General features: G+C 37.6%; 1 protein-coding gene across 2 annotated transcripts in view; it reads right to left on the bottom strand.

Annotated features, from left to right (window-relative positions):
* Positions 1-23185, bottom strand: part of dennd1b (DENN/MADD domain containing 1B) — a 105464-nt gene that overhangs the window by 54458 nt on the left and 27821 nt on the right. For both annotated transcript variants that reach the window (XM_016500695.1, XM_016500696.1), the window contains exons 3-6: positions 22548-22591; positions 8377-8426; positions 7467-7586; positions 1235-1304 (exon numbers count right to left, since the gene is read on the bottom strand). In XM_016500695.1, the coding sequence (XP_016356181.1) occupies positions 1235-1304; positions 7467-7586; positions 8377-8426; positions 22548-22591 (284 nt within the window). The remainder of the gene's footprint in view (positions 1-1234; positions 1305-7466; positions 7587-8376; positions 8427-22547; positions 22592-23185) is intronic.

Here is a 23185-nt window from a genome sequence, read left to right as displayed (position 1 = left end):
GGCAGGAATGCTGGTAATTTTCGATGCCATTTGTGACATTAGCCGTTTGCTCAATAGGGGGTCTGGCACGGTGCAATCAGCCACATGAAAAAGTGACCTCACAGAGAAAAATGTATTTTACAATTACAAATATTTACAGTTCTCCATAAATGAACTTTCAGATACTGTTTGATCTGTTTACATATAGAAATTTTAACTGATGATGTCTCTTAACTTACTTAATTTGAAGGCTCCTTCCTTGAATTAGAATTTCCTTCCTTCCTTGAAGGCTAATGTTTTGATATGTAGTCTATTTAGAAATTTGGATTAAATTAAACGTGATAATTTAAGAATGGTTTTAAGAACGATTTTAAATAAAGTATAGCATATAATATCAATCTGTGTAAATCTAAAAACCATTCCTGCATTAATTGCAAGAATGTAATGAATATTTCTGTGCACATCATAAAACCATTTTCAGAAATGTGCAACTTTAACTTAAGCCAAAGTTTTAAAAAGTCTGCAAGGGTACATTCTTGCATTAAATGCAATAATGTGTGTACAATGGTTCATATAAAACCATTTTTAAATAAATGAGCGCACGTGATGCAAATTTCTGTGTAAATCTTTTCAAAGTCATTCTTATGTATTGAATTTTTGCTCATTAAACACAAGTCGAAGACTTCAACTTAGCTGGTGTTTTAAAAAGTCTGTAAGCCTATCATTAAAGATGTGCTTTAAATGCAATCATGTATTTAAAAATGGATTTATAAAAATTGCAAATTTCTGTGTTAACCTTTCATAAGCCTATTTTTTCATGTTGTTATTTTGCTCATTTTTTCCATGGGTAGCAGTATTTAAAAATTTGCATTAAATGTGATAATTTATTGAAGAGCAGTTTTATTAATGATTTTACATGAAGTACAGCATATAATGCAAATTCAAGTAAATCTTAAAAAAAATAATTCTTTGTAAATTGCTGCATTTAATGCACATTCTTGTATAGATCATAAAACCATTATCAGAAATGTGCAACTTTACCTTAGCTGGTATTTTAAAAACTCTACATGAAATCCAATAATGTGTAAAACTGTTCATAAATCTGTTCTTGAATAAATGATCACACTATATTTTTTAAAGGATCCGATTTAATACAAATTTCTGTGTAAATCTTGGGTATTGTGTAAATCGTTGCTACTGTAATTTTGCTCATTTTTGACATGTGAAGACAAGTTGAAGACTTCCCTTAACTTACCTGGTGTTTTGACAAGTAGTCTGCAAGGGTATTTAGCAGCTTATAATAAATCTCAAACCATGGTAGATAGCTGTCAAAAAAATAGAAGAAAAAATGCATTAAACAATTATTTATTAAAATACTTAACAAGAAAAAGTTATAAACAACACTGTAGCCCCAGTTCAAAAGGGTGGACATCATTTTTCTCAAATACACCACAGCCGATTCTTCCTCACCTTGACTTTTAACCTGGCGGGCTTTAGACTTCCTTTAGCATTTTCGGCTACAGTGAACCTTATCACATTCTTGCTACTCGCTGACACTTGCATTTTAAACATTCCAGCCACGGAGCGGGCTAAATAAAAGTATTTGGTTTCTTCAACAAAAACACGTCTGGACCACTGTAGCCTGTAATAAACCAGGGATGGGATGGTTTACAAGCATGCTGCGCCCAGATGCACAACCTGAACCTCACTGTCGTACATTAAGTCACTACATATGTCACCATTTTTTTTCTCCTTAAAATTAATTTCTCTTAATAATGAATTTCTAAAATTACATTTCCTAGCAGGAGTACAGAAATAATTCACACCTTATCAATGTGCATTAACTAATCACACAATGACTAGCCAAGAGTATCTGCAACATTGTGTGTGTTGCTGCCTGACAGAATCTTGGCAAAGTTGACAGGCCTTTAAAGATGGAACGCGGCCAGTGTGTTGTTTTGGCTTGAAGGTTGTAAGAACACACACCATTAATTTTGTTATGCAATCTAGTGAAAAAATGCAGCCTGCTAGTGGGCTCTGACTTTTTCTTTCCCGGTATGTAGGCATGATTACAACATGCATTTAGACTCGGTCTGAAATCTCACACTTAACTGAGAGCGATTACATCAGCTATTCTTTTCAAACGCAGAGCTTCGACTTTTGTCTGTCACTAATGCTTGATTACCTTAATTGGCAAAGATAGAGCAAAAGAAGAAGCTTGAATTAATAGATGCAGTAATTTTTGAAAAAGAAAAGGCAGAAAAGCTTTCATATAATCTGATCCCAGTTAAACCACAGAGCACGAGTCTTGATTGGAGGTTTTTTCCCCCCTTTTTATCCTTCCATGGGTCAGTGAGCTCTCCAGCAGACTGGAATTAACAGACAACAAAAAACACAACTAAGTGTATCTAACGAAAAATTTTCATATTGCCGAATCCGTAGAAAGGGGCCAGTGGCACGGCGTTCCCAGGGACGTGCGCTCAAGCGTGAGAGTTTCAAGTCTCGGTGACCATTAACCTAAAACAATCATCTCTTAACATGCCAATATTTTGACGTGCATGACGACGTTCGCAAACCAGGTCACACTATTCCAAATGAAATGTGTCTATGCAAATTTCTCGATGGATGAGAAAAAATAATCCATGGTCTGCGTGTTTTGGTTAGCGTGACGTGTTGTTTGAAATATCGTAATCGACCGACACCTTGCTCAAGCTGCATTGCACAACAAAGAAAAATCATTATCTATCTCTCTCTCACTCGCTCTTTGTTTAAAATGCGAGGCTCCTGGATGCTAATCCTTCATTTTTCACACGTGAAGGGGATTTAAATGGGAGCCTCTCCTTGTCAGAAAGGCACGGCAGGCCTTGGAGAGCACAAACATTCATTATAGTCTTAAATGAGAGCATGCAAATCTTGTTTTAAAGTCAAATAAATCACTGCTCGATAAGCAGCAGACTTGCGTTTATGAAGACATCCAGGGAGGAATACCTTTCACAAAATCCTGGATTCATTTTTTTAAGTCACAAGGCAGAAGCACACAATTTTTCTACTCATTTTAACTTTTTTTTTATATATATATAAATAGGCTGAGGGGAGCACGACACTCCAGCCCAATCTCTTCACAGCTAGTAAGTAAAAATGTGTTTGTATTGGGCAAATCCTCTGATAGAGGAACATTCATCATGCTGAACTGTGCTGAGACGAGCCAATCTCAACGGCCCTTTTAGGTTCTCTAGCGCCGTGTGTATTCGGAGAGTAAACCAACTTATCTGTGGCTTACTGGCAATCCCTAACAAACTCGAGCTCCACAGCCAGAAGCATCAGATAAGCTTGAGCAATTGGTTTGATAGCTGGAACAAAAAAAAAGACAGAAACTGACCACCAATGAATGGGAGAATGTGTAGGTCATGACATGATTAGAAAAGATGTATTTGTATTTTCGAGAATTAGGTGTGAACTACTTGAGAACTACTTCTGAGCCGAAATGTAACTTTTGTCAAGACAGCTGCTGGGTTTTAATCTATTTTTAGACCAAAAAGTCTGAAAACACACAGAAAATATGGGATTTAAAACATGGAAATATGTTTTTATGTAAAAAGAAAGCATATTTTGGCATAAAAATAGAATCAAATTAATAAAATATTAAACATTATTCACTATTTCCAGGTCACTAATCAAAATGACTAATCAAAAGTGCTGCTGTCATTAAAGCAAGAGGAAAAAATAATTTTCAAAGAGTTACTTTTTCAATTCACCTTTTCAAAACAAACTGTTATGCTGATTATATAATTTTTTTAATAATAATAAAACGTTTTACTGATTTTGAAAAAAAATCTCAGTAGTGGTTTCAAACTTCAAAATTCCACTATAAATCAGTCATAAGTCATATTATGCATTTATTTTGAAATTTTAAACTCCATGCATGGTCTTTGGTTCGTCTTATACGCTTGCGCGATCTAATCGGCCCTTAAATCAACATGCATCCTAAATCATTGGAGGTATTTAGGAGCTTTAAAAGCAAGTCAGCTTGCACCTTGTATCCTTCCCAGGATGAGATACGATTACACCCTGACTTTTCCTGAGTTTTATGTTCAGCAGAGGGAAAGAAATATCGCTAAATGGCCACTAACTGAAGAAAACCTCTGCTGTCTGAGGAAGACGCCAAGTCGGGTCTCAGCCATCAAATAAAACAGGCGAGAGGGAGAGAGAGGGTCTATTTCATCTGGGGTCTCGCATATGTCCGAAGGCTATGTGCTCGGAGTGTCCGAAGGCCGGATGGGTGTAGAGGGTGGGGTAAAACGGAACGCTTGTGCTTTTGAAGTGGTTTGGCCTGAAGGAACCCTGGCCTATTTGGCCTGGGCTAAACCTGCAAAGCTACAAAGGGCTGTCCACATAAAACTGTCCCTCTCATTAGGCAACTTCCTTGGGTAAGCTTAGGTGACAATTTTATGGTCCCAGCACTTCAACAATCATAAGGAAGGACACTAACTGTTTTAATTACTTTTCTTTTATATTCTGGTGGGGAGTGTAAATGTGTGTGAATACGAAAAAAGTCTCCCTTTACAAAAAACAAAAAATTTATAATTTATACAATTATTTATATATCAATTTATGTGTCTTATAATATCTAAAAGATCAATAGAAAAAAATATATATAATTCACTGAATTTATAAGTCAAACTTCACACTTAATATTACATATTTAAAACATGATTGATAGATAGATAGATAGATAGATGTGTCTACAATAGAGAATATGAAAAATTAAGAATATATATATAATATACTTAAATACTTATTCCTATCCTCTATTCTTCTGCAAGAAGGCAGAAAAATAAAACTTCCTTTAGGTCTTTTGTTACATTTGTCCATGTTCTTTCCAAATAGATGACAAACAAAAGAAGTCTAAGGTCTTAAAGAAAAAAAAAGGAACAAAACTTTGAATGCATTTCTTATTATGAATGAAGGAAGCCATGCAAACTACTCAGAATGCATAATGAATTTTATACATCATATGTCAAATGAATTAGCATGTAAAACTCAGTGAAAGGGACAGGGGAGACTCTTGCTAATTGGCAGCAGGGCTTCATGCATAATTATTGGTGAACAGTCTCCAGCATGCCTCTGTGCCTGAATAACGGGGGGAGAGAAAGAGAGAAAAAAACACACACACACACACACACAAAAACAAAGGCCATCCTGGCCGGGGTGGGAGGAGGAGAGATCTCGACAGGAGCTCATCTTGACAATGATAAACCTGCGACTGTCCATCAATACCATGTAGACGGAGGGAGAGAAATGTGATAGGTCCCAGTTGAGCTGCTCTGAATTACTAAATGTATTTGTATTATTAAATACACTGGTTTATCGTTTATGTAACACAGTCTTCTACCAATCTCAGTGGAACAGCTCATTCTGAATATATGATCAAGCATATTATGATCTAAAAAAAACAAAAGGAGTATTCCTATCTGTGTTTATTATTATTTAATAAAAGTGAAGTATAGTTTGCTTCTAATCCCTTTATTTCAGCATCTAGAACTGATCTGGAATTTGTTTTCCTTAAAACAGGAAAATTGACATTGTTAAAAAAAAAGCCTCTTCAATCCATAAAACTTTCTATCTATTAATGATATATTAATAGTATATTTTTGATATGAAAGTGAAATCTCTCCTTACTTATGATTGATTTTGAATTTGATATGAAATGATTTTGTGACGCAGATTGGCAAGCTGAAAATTATACACTGCAAAAGTAAAAAAAAAAAAAAAAAGTGAAATAAATAAATGAATAAAAAAATGAATCAGTAAAGCTCTTTTACCTGAGCAAACAGATGCAGACCCTGCAGCCGGACGTCAGCCGACAGAACCCAAACCTCTGCTTGCTCTCAATGTCTGTGAGCACAAATGTGAAGTTCTGGCCCACCTGAGTCTGGGACACTCTGCAGCCCATCAAACAGAGAGATAATTAAAAAAAAAAAAAACTTTTATTAATTAAAATACATTTCAATTACATTTGATGGAAACACTGTATTAGACAGTGACTGTAACTTCGAGCATTTTCATATCCAGCTAAATTTACTCTTATCTGAGTGAAATTTCAGAAAAATATCAGAAAAGCTACCAAAAACATGCTATAAACATTTTCATGCATTCACTAATTTCATATCCACTTGATAGCAGAAAGATTCTATTACATTTAAGGTTGTAAGAAGTGAACCAATGGTGACAGTGTAGTTTATCTCCACTAGATGGCAGCAACAAAGCTTCAGCTGGAAAGAAGTGAACTTCTCACACAGCACAAACTATACAACAGAGCTTTATTCACTGAATTTATAAGTCAAACTTCACACTTAATATTACATATTTAAAACATGATTGATAGATAGATAGATAGATAGATGTGTCTACAATAGAGAATATGAAAAATTAAGAATATATATATAATATACTTAAATACTTATTCCTATCCTCTATTCTTCTGCAAGAAGGCAGAAAAATAAAACTTCCTTTAGGTCTTTTGTTACATTTGTCCATGTTCTTTCCAAATAGATGACAAACAAAAGAAGTCTAAGGTCTTAAAGAAAAAAAAAGGAACAAAACTTTGAATGCATTTCTTATTATGAATGAAGGAAGCCATGCAAACTACTCAGAATGCATAATGAATTTTATACATCATATGTCAAATGAATTAGCATGTAAAACTCAGTGAAAGGGACAGGGGAGACTCTTGCTAATTGGCAGCAGGGCTTCATGCATAATTATTGGTGAACAGTCTCCAGCATGCCTCTGTGCCTGAATAACGAGGGGAGAGAAAGAGAGAAAAAAACACACACACACACACACACAAAAACAAAGGCCATCCTGGCCGGGGTGGGAGGAGGAGAGATCTCGACAGGAGCTCATCTTGACAATGATAAACCTGCGACTGTCCATCAATACCATGTAGACGGAGGGAGAGAAATGTGATAGGTCCCAGTTGAGCTGCTCTGAATTACTAAATGTATTTGTATTATTAAATACACTGGTTTATCGTTTATGTAACACAGTCTTCTACCAATCTCAGTGGAACAGCTCATTCTGAATATATGATCAAGCATATTATGATCTAAAAAAAACAAAAGGAGTATTCCTATCTGTGTTTATTATTATTTAATAAAAGTGAAGTATAGTTTGCTTCTAATCCCTTTATTTCAGCATCTAGAACTGATCTGGAATTTGTTTTCCTTAAAACAGGAAAATTGACATTGTTAAAAAAAAAGCCTCTTCAATCCATAAAACTTTCTATCTATTAATGATATATTAATAGTATATTTTTGATATGAAAGTGAAATCTCTCCTTACTTATGATTGATTTTGAATTTGATATGAAATGATTTTGTGACGCAGATTGGCAAGCTGAAAATTATACACTGCAAAAGTAAAAAAAAAAAAAAAAAGTGAAATAAATAAATGAATAAAAAAATGAATCAGTAAAGCTCTTTTACCTGAGCAAACAGATGCAGACCCTGCAGCCGGACGTCAGCCGACAGAACCCAAACCTCTGCTTGCTCTCAATGTCTGTGAGCACAAATGTGAAGTTCTGGCCCACCTGAGTCTGGGACACTCTGCAGCCCATCAAACAGAGAGATAATTAAAAAAAAAAAAAACTTTTATTAATTAAAATACATTTCAATTACATTTGATGGAAACACTGTATTAGACAGTGACTGTAACTTCGAGCATTTTCATATCCAGCTAAATTTACTCTTATCTGAGTGAAATTTCAGAAAAATATCAGAAAAGCTACCAAAAACATGCTATAAACATTTTCATGCATTCACTAATTTCATATCCACTTGATAGCAGAAAGATTCTATTACATTTAAGGTTGTAAGAAGTGAACCAATGGTGACAGTGTAGTTTATCTCCACTAGATGGCAGCAACAAAGCTTCAGCTGGAAAGAAGTGAACTTCTCACACAGCACAAACTAGCTTTCCATTCTTTCCATTTTTCATTTCCAAGAGCAAACAAGCCAATACACACACACACACACACACACAACACACACACTACACACACACACACACCGCTGTGAGAAGAACACATTTATTTAGGAGACGTGTCAAACATCACGCCAGTTACGACAGACAAGCAAACAAACGTTGTTTACTGGGGGCGGAGATCTTAATTTCTATAAAGGTGCTTTATTGCTATGGACCTCTCAGTGAAAGGTCTGACATTAGAAACAGAAGAACTACTGGAACCAAAGGAGGTGTGCGGCTCCACCCTGTGAGTCATTTACGACAGCCTCGTGTGCATGTGTGAATGAGTGTTGGATAAACAAACATCCTAATTTTTCCCAATTCACACATCATCGATTAACTTATTTTCCGGAAGCATGAAGGACAACCTACCTTTCAATGTCAAATGGGAAGCAGAACTTAGGCACTATCTGCAGGACCTCCTAAAAAGAAGCAAATAAAAGACATTAAGAGCCATTCAAATCATGTTATTGTTCGCTAACTGATATGAATTACATTTAATTGAAGGATAAGCCTTAATTAATGACTTAATTGATGGATATGGCATGAAATTATTTGATAAAGAGGATTATGTGATATAATAGGTTGCCAGAGTGTTGAGGTTGTTAACATGTTCGGAGTGTTTTAGTGCACTGCTAAATGGTTGCTAGGAGGCTGTATAAGTCATAAGAGTCCAGCTCCACATCTCTATTGTCCCTAGATACAGCTCTAATGCAAGGGATTTCTGGACATTTTTTTTTTTTTTTAACCCAACTGATTCGAAAAGTAAAAGCACACATTTTCTTAACAAACTGCATGGTCTGAGCTATTATTTATGTTTGCAGCACAAATTGTGTTAATCCAATGAAACGGTTTATCTTCAAAGAAATACTCGTTAATCAGAACAATTTTTGCTTTTACTGCATTACTCAATGTTTTTATTGCATTGCTAAATACTTGCTAAATGTTCTAGATAGTTGCATATCGTCTCAAGCCAAAAAAGACAAACTCCGCTTCTCTATGATATTCTGGTCCTAAGATACAAGTCTAAGGGATTTTCGTAGTACAAACTGTTAATCAGATGAATGGTTCTGTTTCAAATAAATATTCGTTAAGCAGAAAAGTAGACGGCAAACAAATACGAAAACAAATGGAGTTACGTTTTTAGTGCATTGCTAATTTTTTTTTTATTGCATTACTAAATGGTTGCTAGGAAGCTGAGTATTGTCTCAAGTCAAATAAATCAAATAAAAATTCATTAAGTAGAACAGTAGCTGACAAACAAATTTCTCATGTTTTTGTCTGCCAGAAGTTGATTAGAAGAGTAAAAATACATTTTTTCAACAAACTGCAAGATTTGTAAGGCAAACTGTATAAATAAGATGAAATTACTATTCAATACGATAACAATTCATTAGGCAGAACAATACCTGGCAAATGAATGAGCAAACGAATGGATTTAAAGGGAAACTACATCATGCTGACGTAAAGGGGGAGGGTGATCAGAGGCTAAAACAATTAGTGGCCATTAGCTCATTGATCGTTTCGCTTGAGGTGTGGGGACGACGGAGGTGACGGCAGATTGTAGGAACAATGGCTGTGCAGCACCAGGGGTTCAGAGGAGGTGCGGGAAGGATAGGAGGGGGGCAAAAGGACGCCTAGCCTTCGGGGTTTTACCTTCCCGCACAGCCCCAGAGGGAGAGTCCCAGCACCAGCAGCATATGGATTTCCATAGCCATATGGGTTAGCCACGTCTGGCCAGTCCTGCACTGTAGACTAGCCATGGGGAACTGCCAGTGATCCTCTGCTCAATGTATAACAAGCTGCGACCATTCAAATGAACTGTGCGGTTGTGTTTGGGGGCAGCTGGGTAGTTCAAATGCAGGTTCCATACCCGTACCTACCCTTTAAAACAAAATTAATTGTTCAACGTGCGTGTATGTGCGTTAGACTGCAAGGGTGTCTGTTTTTATTTGCATTTATATGCATGCGCGGATGATGACTGGTTGCTGTTTTTCTCGGTGGGAGGCGGTGGTGCTGATGGGGAAAGACAGAGTGAGAGAGTTAGTATGTGATACAGAGAGCGGTGAGGAGATTGAAGGCTCTGGCAGGCGAGAGAGGAACGTTGGCAGCGGCAGAAACATCCTCGCCGTGTCGTGGCGCGGCGGATGACTGTACGCCAGTAAAGCTGTCACGCATACGCAAGCCTGATGCTGCCGTATGTGACTGCTACTATCATTAACTCCTATAGGCGCTTCCCCCCGAGTGTTTATGCCAAGCTGTGCCACGCTTTTGCAGAAGTGTATGCAAACAGATGCTACGCAAATAAAATTGTCTCCTTCGTAGATGCAGAAGTTGTCGCGGGTCCCACACTGGCCTGCTTGACGCCAATCAACGCTGGTCCCTGCTGTCAATCTGAGTTGCTTGACAGGAGCTTGCAATGGAATTCACACTGGAAATAACATTCGGACTAGACAAAAGGTGATATTTGTAACAACATGCAGCAGAATGAATGCATTCATAATGCCATGTCAATTGAAATGGTCTAAAGAATTAAATAACCGCAAGAAAAGCCATAATTAGGACCAATGAAACTCCAAAGCCTGTGCCTTTTAAACTCCTTTCATTACATGTCAACATGAAATGGCATTCACAGTACTTGATTTTGCCATTGGGATCATAAAAAGTGCTCTTGATATGATAAATTGAGAGGAAAGCAAAAGAAGATATTTTATACAATGAAAGTCAATGGGGTCCAAAACAACTAGATTGGACCCCATTGACTCTGTATGGGCCTAAAAATCTTTTGTGTTCTGCAGAAGTCACACAGGTTTAGAACAACATGAAGGTAAGTAAATGACAGAATTTTCAGGTGAAAGTCAAATGAAATGAAAGGTTGATTATGTCAGCCAAAGAAGAAAGTCTTTTCAGGGCAGAACATGTTTGGATTGAACAAAAAGACATTTATTTGAACAAAAAGTACCAGAAACTGATTTGATTTCATGTTGACTTCAAGTGCTTTTCAAATCCATTCATGTCCATTAGCATCCAAGTGAAATATTCTCACAATTCTCCTCAAGGTTTTAGTAGATCTAAATCTCAGTACGCATGTGCATTACACACCTTTTTCTCTCACCGTTTTATTACTATTCATCCAGGTGATCAGGGGACTATACCAAAGCGTGCTCTGGGAGGAGAGGTGTAACGTGAGTTGCTATCGTTCCTGTTGTGTGGTTGTACTGTTTTTTCCCCTTTCCCTGCCTCCCTACCAACCATTTTCCCAAGACAAAAGAATATAAAACAGCTAATGCATTTACAACTCACTGGAGGAGGCAGGGTGAACTCTGCAGGCTGCATTATTTATTTACTGTTGAGACAGGGATATCACTCAATGAGACAGCAGTCTCCATTCCCCCCTGGACCCACTGCGGAGGCCTGCAATCACAGCTTCTCCTCTATCACTATCTCTCTCTCTTTCTCTCTCCTCCACCAGCAGCATTTATTACCACCCCACGCTACCAGGAGACACTACCGCTCCCTCCCTGAACTCCCTGCAGAGGAAGAGAGCTTGTCTTGGGCTGGATGGGAGCAGAAGATTCAACACTGGCATCAGCAGCAACCAATATCAGGGGATGTGCTGCTTCTGCATAACAATGCTTTCAAAAGTGTAATTACGATGAACATCTAGTAGTTAGATCGAGGCATTAATGAAAAAAAAATCATGCATGCAATTTATTTCTAAAATGAAATTGGCCCAGATTGGATTTAAATGGGAAAAAATTCATTGTAATTTTTGCTCTCCACACTGTCATTCAAAAACTATAGAACTATACATATATAAAAAAAAACTTTATTTCACAAAATTGTGACTATTTAACTCAATATTTCTGGTTATTGCCAGTATTTCTGGCAATTGTGACTATGTCTCATGATTGCAACTTTATGTCTCATAATTGTAACTACTCAATTGCAACTTTATTTTGCACAGTTTCAACTATTTTTCACAAATGAAAATTTATTTTGCACAATTGCAAATATTTTCCACAATTGCAAATCTATTTTGCACAATTGTGATTTTTTGCACAGCTGTCAGTATGTTTCAAAATTTTAACTATTTTGCACAATTGCTGCTTTTAATCTCACAACTATATTTTGCACAACTGCATCTATTTCTCATAAATGCTACTTTATCAATTTACTACTAAACTACTTTAACAATTGTGACTATTTCTCATTACTGCAACTTATTTTTTCATAATTTGCAGATTGGAATTTTTTTAATGTCAGATTCATTGTGATTTATGTTCTTAAAACTGTCATTCAAATGTCATTCTTTATAACTCACAACTGCAATTATGTCTGGTAACTGCAACCATTTCTCAATTGCAGCTTTATTTTGCATAGCTGGGACTATTTTGCACACTTGCAATGTCATTTTCCAAAACTGTAACTAACTACGTAACTACTATAGCTATGTTGCACAATTGTGACTTTTTATCTCACAACTATACTTTATTTCTCGTAACTGCAGCTGTTTCTTCATCGATCAATTGTGATTACTTTTTGTTACCGTGATTTTTTACTCTGAAACTGACTTCCATGACTTAAAAAAAAAAAAAAAAAAAAAAAAAAAGATATGCGTCACATCTGTGAGGGAAAAAAATCCAATTCGGGCCACATTCAGCTGCAGCATGAACATAGCCAATGTTACTAGGTGATGTGAATGTTAGAGTTGAATATTTAGATGGGAACAGCAAGACAAGAATGGGAGGGAGGGAGAAAAAGAGAGAAAAAGAAAAGGGAGAGAGAAAGATGTTGTGAGTGGGAACTAAGCGGTGCTCCGGATGAGCGAGTGAAAAGCATTTCTTCATTCTGTCAATACTGGGATGAAAGAGGGAGGGGGGTGCGAGAGATATGTGGCGAGAAATAGAAGGAGAAAGAAAAGGAGAGAAAGAGGCAGAAGGAAGGAAAGGGAGAGAAAGCATGAGAACTGAGAGATATAGACAGGCAGGCATCCAGGCAGACAGAGAGACAGACAGAGATAGGAGAGAAAAGAGAGATAAGGTGAGAGAAAGACAGGAATATATAGAGAGAGACAGCAAACTCCCCCTTTTCTCTCTCCAAGCTGGTGGGATTCCTCCCTAGGGGTTTCTGCCTTTAAACCTCCATGCTCTTTAAAAATTCTGCCAGCCAGCAGGTCTACACAGCGCTATGGAACTGTCTCCAGCAGGGGAGAAGTGTGTGATTGTGTGTGTGTGTGTCTGAGGAAAGAGAGAGAGAGAGACAGAGACTGGCAGAGCCACCATGCTGACGGCACCAAGATCCCAGTGACAGGTTCAAACCCAATCTCCCCACAGGTCAGTGTTCACTGTACCCCCAAACCCCAATTACGTCCTGCTTCTTCTTTCTCCATATCCCTCTCTCTCTCTGGGTGTCAGAGAATGCGGCCGTAACACATGCAGCGCCCCGTGGTTATGACGACGAATGCGCTACTGGGTCTAAAATCAAATAAATGCATCTACTACTACAAATAAAAAAAATAGAGCTCTACATTTTCTGAAGAAAATGTGAGTGCTGCTCGTCTGCGAAATTCGCCTCCATGATGCTAGAATGATTTTGGTGGTTGTTAAGGTGTTGCTAAGGTTTCATAGCGCTATGTGGTTGCTAGGCGTTTGCCTACCGATATTCTGATCTAGATATGACTCTGGTTCCACCTACAATGTACATCTATGAGATTTTAATGGCCATTTTTATCTGCAATATGAAAATAGTGTTCTCAACCAGAACACTCAATCATTACTCTCATTGCCTAAATGTCTTTAGAAAACTTCAAGATTAAGAAAAAACCATCTGTACTGGTCAACTCTAACTACTTCTCAAAATTGCAACTTTATTTTGCAAAATGGCAATGTTATATCTCAAAATTGCAACCTGAACAATTGTGACTATTTCTCATAACTATAACTTAATGTATCATAATTTAATTAAAGCTGCAGTCCGTAACTTTTGGCGCTCTAGCGGTTAATAAACAGAACTGCATGCGTCTTGCGGAAGAACATTGTAGCCGGAGCTACTTCTCTCCGTTTATGTATATGACGAATCACGCAGGTACTGGGCTTCTCCGCAGCGGTACCTACCCAAACCAGTCTAAAATAGTCAGAATATAAACATTTATTATAGGTGTACCGTAGGGATTCTGGATAAGCCAAAAACACGGTTTGGAAAATGGATTAATGGTGTACTCGCTTATTATATAAATTTTGTTAATTTTGAATAGGGATGCACCGAATGTTCGGCAACCGAAATTATTAGAATAAGCGAAAAGACCGAATAAATTGTACCGAACAATGATATGACGCGATCAAATAGCAACCAGCGCAAAGCGAGAGGCGCGGACTCTTTATTATGCAGCACACACGTCAGCAGTGTTGAAGCATTTAAACAGTCGGAGAAAGACACAAAAATCATTACAAGCACCGACAGCGAGAGACTGTTTAGGACTGCATTGCATGTCATCAATGAGAAGAGGAAGGGGTGATTGTTGCTGGTTACTGTATGATGATTGAAATCGCGAAATGGCCTTAAACAATTAGTAAATAAACTACAGAATGTTATGTTTTCTAATACACGCACACATTGCATGTACTCTGACAGCGCTGCACGAACTCGCAGCAGATCTGCTTGTTAACCAGGGTTCAAAGTCCAAAGCGCGAGGAAAATCTGCGCTGATACAGTCGTCAGCTGCTCAGTCACATTTTTATGAATTTTTACATGGCATGTGACAATGCGATACGTACTACGTATTCGTAATGACTCATATAAATGTTAGTATTGTGTAATTTTACTGTTCTGTAAAATAAAATAAAAAGACAATAATAATTATAATAATCATTACAACAGTTCTAATTCTAGTTCAGTTTTAATTCATTTATTATAACATTCACACATAGTGTTCAAATTAGGATCTGTAATATTTTCTAATGTTTTAAAAGAAGTCTCTTCTCAGCAAGGCTGACATTAAAAAAAAAGAAATACATGCCTGATTCAAGACAAAACAGTAAAAAGCACATTTTGGCTTTTTAATTTATGCAATGGTGAAATTTTTTTTGGCAAAATACATGGGGAAAAAACTCGAAAAACCGTGTTCGGCCTTTGGCCCACTGTTTCATTTTGTTCGGTTTCGGCTTCGGCCAAGAATTTTCATTTCGGTGCATCCCTAATTTTGAACACAAAAAAGTTTCGGACTGCAGCTTTAAAATATCAAATTTATTTCCCACAGTTATTCTTTGTTTTTTTTCACACAACTGTAAATTTGTTCTTTAGTCTTTAGATTTAGTCTCTAAAAAATGTCATGGTTAAGGAAAAACCATTAATTAATGTCAACTTAAAATTGCAACTTTATTTAGCAAAACTGCAACATTCTCTCTCACAATTGCAACTTTATTTCTTGTCATTTGAACTGTTTCTCATATACACTACTTTATCTAACAATTGCGACTATTACTCATTTCTTTGACTTAATTTCTTGTAATTGCACATTTATTTCCCACAATTGTGACTGACTGATTGATTTGTTCAACTGTAAATTTAATCTCTATGGTATAGGTTTAGTCTTTTAAAAAACTTAATGGTAAAGACAAAGCATTAATTAAGGTTAACTATAACTACTACTCAAAATTGCAACTTTATTCTGTACAATTGCGTTTTTTGCCAATTTATTTCTTGTAAGTGCAACTGTTTCGACAATCAAATAAAAGAAAAAAAATTATCAAATTTCGACAATTTTTTGCACAATTGCCAATTTATTCTTTAGTCTTTAGGATTGGTATTTAAAAAAAACTTTAAAATTTAAATATTAAAATCAATTTAGAAATAAACTTCATATCGCCAACAATACGATATTAAATTCAAATCTTAAATGAATAATGCCTCTCAGATCAGCACATAAGACCATTTCCACCCATATAATGGTCATGCAGTTTTGAGGTGCTGTAGCTTTAAGCGTATATTCTCTATTAGCAATGCTGTCTGATGCAACAGCACATCAATGGGGATAAAATCTCCAAATCTCCAACCGAGATTCCTTTCATTACATTTTAATCATATGCTGCTGGCTTGCCGCTTTTGACCCTGCACTATGCACCTTTAATAAGTGCAGACTTCGCTCCTGGACCGAGGAAAAGTGCTAAAGGGGTAGCTCCTTCCAGAGTTTCAAACTGACACAGGGCATTACATTTTCACTTGAAACGAGCCGAGCAGAGCGGGAGGTGGTTGATTTCTCTTCTTTAGCCTTCGTCTTCCTTTTCTTTTCGTGGCTTCTTGCGCTGACCCTTAGGTGGTAAGAAGCTAATATTCAGTGTGCTGGCACAGAGGTTATTTCTTTCCCGTGCAAACACGCCGTCTGTGTGAGACTGCTTAAGGAAATGTAGCAGGTGATGTATTGATCCTCTGCCCACTTAAAGAACTGACAAGTGTGTGACATGACCGCTGAGAAGAGACACGGGGCAGTGTGGATACACAACCTCCACGCTAAACACCCCAAGCCTTGTAATATCAACTTCACTAGGCCTGTGGACACTGGAAACCAGAGTTTTTTAGTGTGAAAAACAAAAACTGGCCTCTGGGACAAAAATGGCTTAATGTAAATGAGGAAAAAGTGTCATTCAATCCCATTTTGCTCATGAGCCAATTTGTGCAATCAATGAGCTACATAGTCACTAAGACGTTTCCAGGGTGTTCTGGGTGGTTTCTAGGTGGTTCAAAGTGAAAAAAAGCCCACCCACAAGTCTCTGTGATATTCAGGCTACTAAAACTGTGTACAAACAACAAGGTCTCACTTAATTTCGAAAGCAAACGATTCTTCAAAATGCTCTGCGATGAATACATTAATGTGACGGGTGAGCGGTTTTTGTTCTTCAGAACACACAACTGATATTCTTCTGGGCCAAGCCGAGATTCAGCTACATATGCCCGAGAACTGCAGAGCCAGAAACATCATTAATTGAGTGCCAAGTGGCCTGGGGGATTTTCTGCGTTTAAGCCGTCAACTCCCATTGGACCGCGCGATCGCTCGCTCACTCACTCTCGCTCTCTCTCTCAGCTGTGGCTAGAAGCTACATCAAGCATGTGGAGTCTCTGAGAAACGCAACCACCACCCCCTCACGCTCTCTCTCTTGCTCTCTTCGTCTATCTCTTCCTCCACCTGACCAGGACATCCTCCACTTTGGGCCAACGACAAGCATTTCCTTCCTCGATTGAGGTTTGTCGCGCAATGCACATCTAAAAATCGCAGCTCAGGTTTAGAATACTTAACAATAACGTTTCAAAAATGGAAGGTCACCATTCAGTTCTTAATTTCGGTTCAGTAGGTGGACCGAAACTGTGGCTGCAGAGGGAAGTAAAACCGACATGTGACCAATCATCCCGTTCCACATTCAAAGAGGACGTGAGACAGAGTCGAAAATATCCTTTTATTTTTTGCAAGATGTCACTTTCTTGATAAATAAGTCAATGTCTGAGACATCCGATGTAATGAAGACTGTTTCCTACAAGCACCCTCCGGCGTTTCTGGCACTGCTAACAGATAAAACCGTGAGGAGAACACTTTTTTCCGTTCTCAAAGCCCTAAGGTCAGGGTAATCAGACGCCACGGGCAACAGCGTGGCCTTAGTGAGGGAGTTTCGACTAGCCTGACGCAAAGGCCAGCTAACTGGGCCCGGCCCTTACATTGCCCACTCTCTGGAGATCTGAGCTGAAGAAAAAAATCTCCAAAATGAGACAAGTAAGAGATACCCCATGAGCAAGACATGGCCCCCCTTCCCATTCCTCCAGCTCCGGCAGACGATGTTCTCCTCAATCACGGCTCATCTCGCACATGCCCTCCATGTTAAAACCACACCAGCGCTCTTCGTGCTCCTTGATGATGCTCCGCTGGTTGGCCTTCCCCCCGGGCTGCTGGTGCGTGTCCTGCAGAGGAGGGGGTGAAGCTTGGGGGAAAGGCTACCAATCATGAAGTGTCAGGCTTGGGGCATATGATTGTACACTGTGTCAAAGCTAGACAAATATTTGCCCCGCGAGGCTCGGGGGATGCAGTTTCTCACTTTGTTACATGAGCTGTAGCTTCACTCAGCATGCTGGCTCGCTACCTAACTAAGGAGAAGGAGGGCCGTGTGACATCTGGAGGCTCCTGTGAAACTCTCCAACATCCATCAGGGCAAACACACTCTGCTGGTGGCTTGGAATGTGATGTTAGCACTGCGCTATTCCCTTCGGAATACAAAGCAATGCTGGAGAAATGTGTAAATCTCAAGGATGGGCATGATAAGGTCAAGGTTAAAGGTTAAATTTGAGATAGATAAACAAGACAATATGATTACCTCCTAAAAACAGAATATTAGGTCCTGCTTAACCCCAAATCTAGTTTAACACGACCTCTGACGGTTTCTTGTTTTTATAAAACAGCGATATGATAGACATAAATATTCAATAATTACATTAATTAATTACAGCTGAAATGTAGAAATCGGCAACATTAACATGGAATTTGACTGATGTGTGGCCATTGGAGATTGGCTATTTTGCAACAATTTCGAAAATGGCTCACCCGATCAGATTTCACATGACATGTTTAGTCAGATTTATTAATCTTCTTCATCATTTCCTATCCTTAAAAAAAGAAAGCTCACTGGAATGATCATGTCATTTTAAATTAATAATAATAATAATAAACATAAAAATGTATCTAATAATAATAATACATATTTTAATTTGTGATTATTTATTTTTTAAATAATGTATTGACACGTCTTCCTTCTCTCCTTCACATAATTTCATGATCTCAATTGACTGTTTCTTTTAATAAAAAGAAAGCTAAATGGAACAATCATTTGATTTTTAATGAATGATAAGTTTAACATAAAACATAACATTTAGGGCTGTCAAATTGATTAATCGCCTCCAAAATAATAAAAATAAGTGTGTTTACATAATATATTCAGTTTGCACACACACACACACACACAGGATGCAAGGAGATGCACTCAAAATTGAATCAAGGAGAAACATGTTACACAGAACTTGCTACCTCAGAGAAACATGCTACACTCTTATCTAACTGAAATCATGATCAAATTAGTCTAAATATATGTACGACGGACAAATACTGTGGAAATCTTTAAAGCTTTCTGTGAGCACAGATTCCATGTGGGCCTGCTAATAACCATAACTGCACCTGTTAATAAAAAGCAACATTAATATATGCTGCACACTGCTATGAAACATCAAGAAAAAAAGTCATTTGTGATTTCTTAGTGTTGCTCAATAATCACAGATGAAACTTCCCATTGAGATCATACACAGACCACAAACTGGCGAGCACACAAGACTATAAAGGGCTCAAGGCAGTGCGACACATTCACTGCACATAACCGTAAAAGACAAGAACAGCTAATCTCTCCAGTTATTTACAAGCTGCTGGTCCTTAACCTGCCATCAATGAAAACATGAGCTGCTTCATAGTAAATCCTTACAAAAAACTTCAAATAATGTCAAATAAATTAGTTTCTACGGCAAGCACAGAAACAAAAAAAAGAAAGAATAACCCGCATATGCATATCCGTTTATTTTCTTTTATTTTTCCCTTTAAACTGACATCCGGAAAGAGATCTGAGAGAGATCGGGGCAATAAAGTCTCGCTTTTCCATCTGTCTGCTTCATTTGAAAAAAAAAATGGCCTCCTTGTGATTCAGATATATACGGCACTCGAGCCGCTCCACATGGCAGCTGTAGGTGACCGCAGCCACATCGAGTCTCTGGGGCCGAGGGATCGCACTTCATATTTCGCCGCCCTCTGTGCCAGTCTCCAGTCTGTTCACCCCTCATTTAGAGTCCCTATTTGAGCAGAGTGGCTAGTGGAAGAGAGGAGGATAAAAAAAATCAATTCATATTTCCATAATCCACAGTCCTGTCTGTCTCCATCTCTTCCCTCGCCCTCTCTCTCGCTCCCCTGGGGTAAAGTAACCCCTCCACCCCGATCTACGGCCTACAACTGTCATTACGCACTGCAACAATAAGAGGATAAACAAAGGAGGCCTGTAGAGATCGGAGCTGCTGCTGCCATATGCTGGCTAACTTGGGGGAAAAAAAGGATTTCAGCGGATAGAAAGGGAGCAGCCATACAAAGACGTAAAAAGAGCCTAATCCTGGTAATGAGGCGACTCAATGAGAGCCTTTATGTCAATGTGGAAAAGGCCGATCCATCTGTACACATCTTAAGCTAGAAACGATCTTGTCACCAAACAAGACTTTTCTGGAGGACTAGCGTGGTAGAGTTTTTTTAGTCTTTTTATTTAAAAATCACACTTCTCACTTTTTGTTCTTGCAGGCCAAGAAAAGAGTTTCTGAAGCATCTCTGCAAAAGCCTGATGAAGAGCAAAGTGCACATGAAAGCCAAAGGCGGTCACGTCTCCTTTCTTTTGTTCTCATTTTAGTTCATAATGAACCGTCCGATTTGCTTTGCGCGAGAGGAGAGGCTTGTGCATGAAGACCTTGAGGCCGAGCGAGCAGAAAAAAAGTGTGAAAACTGCAGCGGTGCGCTATGACCCAGAACCAAACCCACTGCTCCTTGTGCAGAGAACACACAAGACATGAACTACACTGAAGCTCCAGACAACAACAACATACATGCAAACATTTCAATTCTTCTTTTACTGATCATAAAGTTCTGCAACACCTACTTGAAAGAAGTGTAATTAAGAGGGAAATAAAATGATCAATTATAAAGATTTTAAGGTTTTAAAAGCACTTATAATTAATGCTCAATTGATTTTTAACATCAGATGCCAATAGGTAGGTAGGTAGGTAGGTAGGTAGTAGGGGTGCAATGGTTCAACTTACTCACGGTTCGGTTTGTATCACGGTTTTAGAGTCACAGTTTCGGTACGGTTCGGTATGTGCTATGTTTAAGGAAAAAGCTATATTGTCAAATAAAAATAAAGAAAATAAGAACAAATAATCTAACTACAAGTAACAGCACAAATAAATAAACAGTGAAAAAAGATACAAATAAAATAAACAGTGCTTTTCAGTTTTTTTAGGTAGGTGTAACATAGTTTTACAGAAATTGAATAAATCAAATGTAAAATAACATTGCATATTTGACTGTATAAATTAAAGATTAATCCTTATTAAAGTTACAAAAGTTATTCAATCAAGAGCAGTGAGAGATTTCCGTGTTGTTGCTGTTTGATTAACATTAAGGAAGTGCTGTCACTTTAAGAGAATGCACTGATCCAGTGCACTGATACTGTACGTTCAGTCGACTATGTCTGCTAGGATACTCACCAAGACGGGTATTTTGTCATAAGTTTTGTGTGAATTTGTCCATTTAAACACAATACTTCACAGAGAGCTTAATATTTGTGCGCGTCCTGAGACGCGGGTTCACGCGCTTCGGATGAGCGCACACACAGATCTTCTCACTGCGCACGAGTTCACGTCTTCTGGCTCTTTAATATTTAAACTGGCAAGGCTTAAATGAGTTTAGTTTAAACACATATGTGCTGTTCAGGTCTCACCTGCGCTATCAACACGTGATGACGGCATAAATGACAGTTATTCCAGCATCGATTAAAGAGTGACTGGTTTGTCCACGTATTGCTTTTTTTCTCTCTCATCTTACAGATACATTGTGAGATTTAAGTTGAACCGCGGTCCTAGTGTATGCCGAACCGTGTGTGAACAACGGTACGGTTCGATTTTTTACCAAGAACCGTTGCACCCCTAGTAGGTAGGTAGGTAGATAGGTAGACAGGTAGACAGTTAGACAGAACGACAGACAGAACGACAGACAGATTTACTATTTAATTACTTAATTTTTTAATTAAACAACAAATAAGATGTACTCAAAGCTGCTGAATCATTAGATTTTTCATAATATTCATAGAATGAAAATGTATATAATATTTATTTTTGTTTAATATTTAAAAAAATAAAATAAAATAAAAAATACCTTTAGACAAAATATTAATATTCATTAAATTATTTTGAAAATATATTCAAAATCAAATATTTTTTTAAATTAATATTTAAAAAATAAAAATTAAATAAAAAAAACAATACATTTTGAAGTAGACACAAGGTAGAATGTGAAGTGATCATCTCAAAAAAGCCAAATATCGACTGTTTAGGCTGGTATATCACTCTCTCAGTACTCTTGATCACACTTATTATGCATTACTAGTGTGATATAGTACTAACTCATGAGCGACACCGCTGTACTGGTGTGAGATACAGCAGTGGGTGTACGAAGAAGCTCCATCCGCACCCATTCACATCACAGCCTGCTGATAATTACCAGAACAACACTTATTGAAGACCTGCTCACCGCATTTCATTATCAGCAACATCACACTGCATGGCAGAAAGAGAGAGATAGAGAAAATGAAGGAAAAGAGGAAGGAGGGAAGCCTTTAGGAGCAGGAGGGGTCATGGATGTGGTGCTGGTGGAGTGGTGGTGGGGGGATGGGGTGTAAGGAGAGAGAAAAAAAAGTTCCTCTGTCTCCAACCTGGTCTCCAAAGTCCTGAGGGAACTTCCACAGCACTGTCGGATCTGTAAGAAATTGACAGACAGCATTAATCAGCAACCACGCACCGTTCAGAACACATACATATTAATGAAGGGGGTGGGGGCAAGGGTGGATTCTCCTATGTGTCGGCACACCGCGGCAACGAGCGGAGGCATAGAACGTTCTGCATATGCAAATGACATCCGGTTAGATAGAGGCCTTTAGAAACACAGAGAGACATAGACAATACTCGACTACCTGCAGAAACAGCAGATGTGTGGCGCTGCATTAATATTTCACACCTAAATTTGTTAAAGGAAAGCCTTTACTGCAGTAGTTTAATAATATAATGTTCGCATTGAAATTTATACTGAAAATACTATTTTTTATAAGAATTAATTATATTAAATATATTAATTTTATTAATTAATTAAAATAATTTATTGTGTGTGTGTGTGTGTGTGTGTGTGTGTGCGCGCACTGTAGGCTATATTTTAACTTAATCATTCTAATTATTATTTATTTTTCTTTAATATGTCATGTATATTTATATATGAAATAAATAAAAAAATAAAATAATATTATTATTTTGTATTTGTTTTATATAATAATAATAATAATGTATACATTTAATTTGT

This window comes from Sinocyclocheilus anshuiensis, unplaced genomic scaffold (genome assembly GCF_001515605.1).
Source record: "Sinocyclocheilus anshuiensis isolate Anshui unplaced genomic scaffold, SAMN03320099.WGS_v1.1 scaffold766, whole genome shotgun sequence".
Classification (NCBI taxonomy): Eukaryota; Metazoa; Chordata; class Actinopteri; order Cypriniformes; family Cyprinidae; genus Sinocyclocheilus; species Sinocyclocheilus anshuiensis.
The sequence above is the reverse complement of the archived record's forward strand: the minus strand, read 5'-3'. Positions and strand labels throughout refer to the sequence as shown.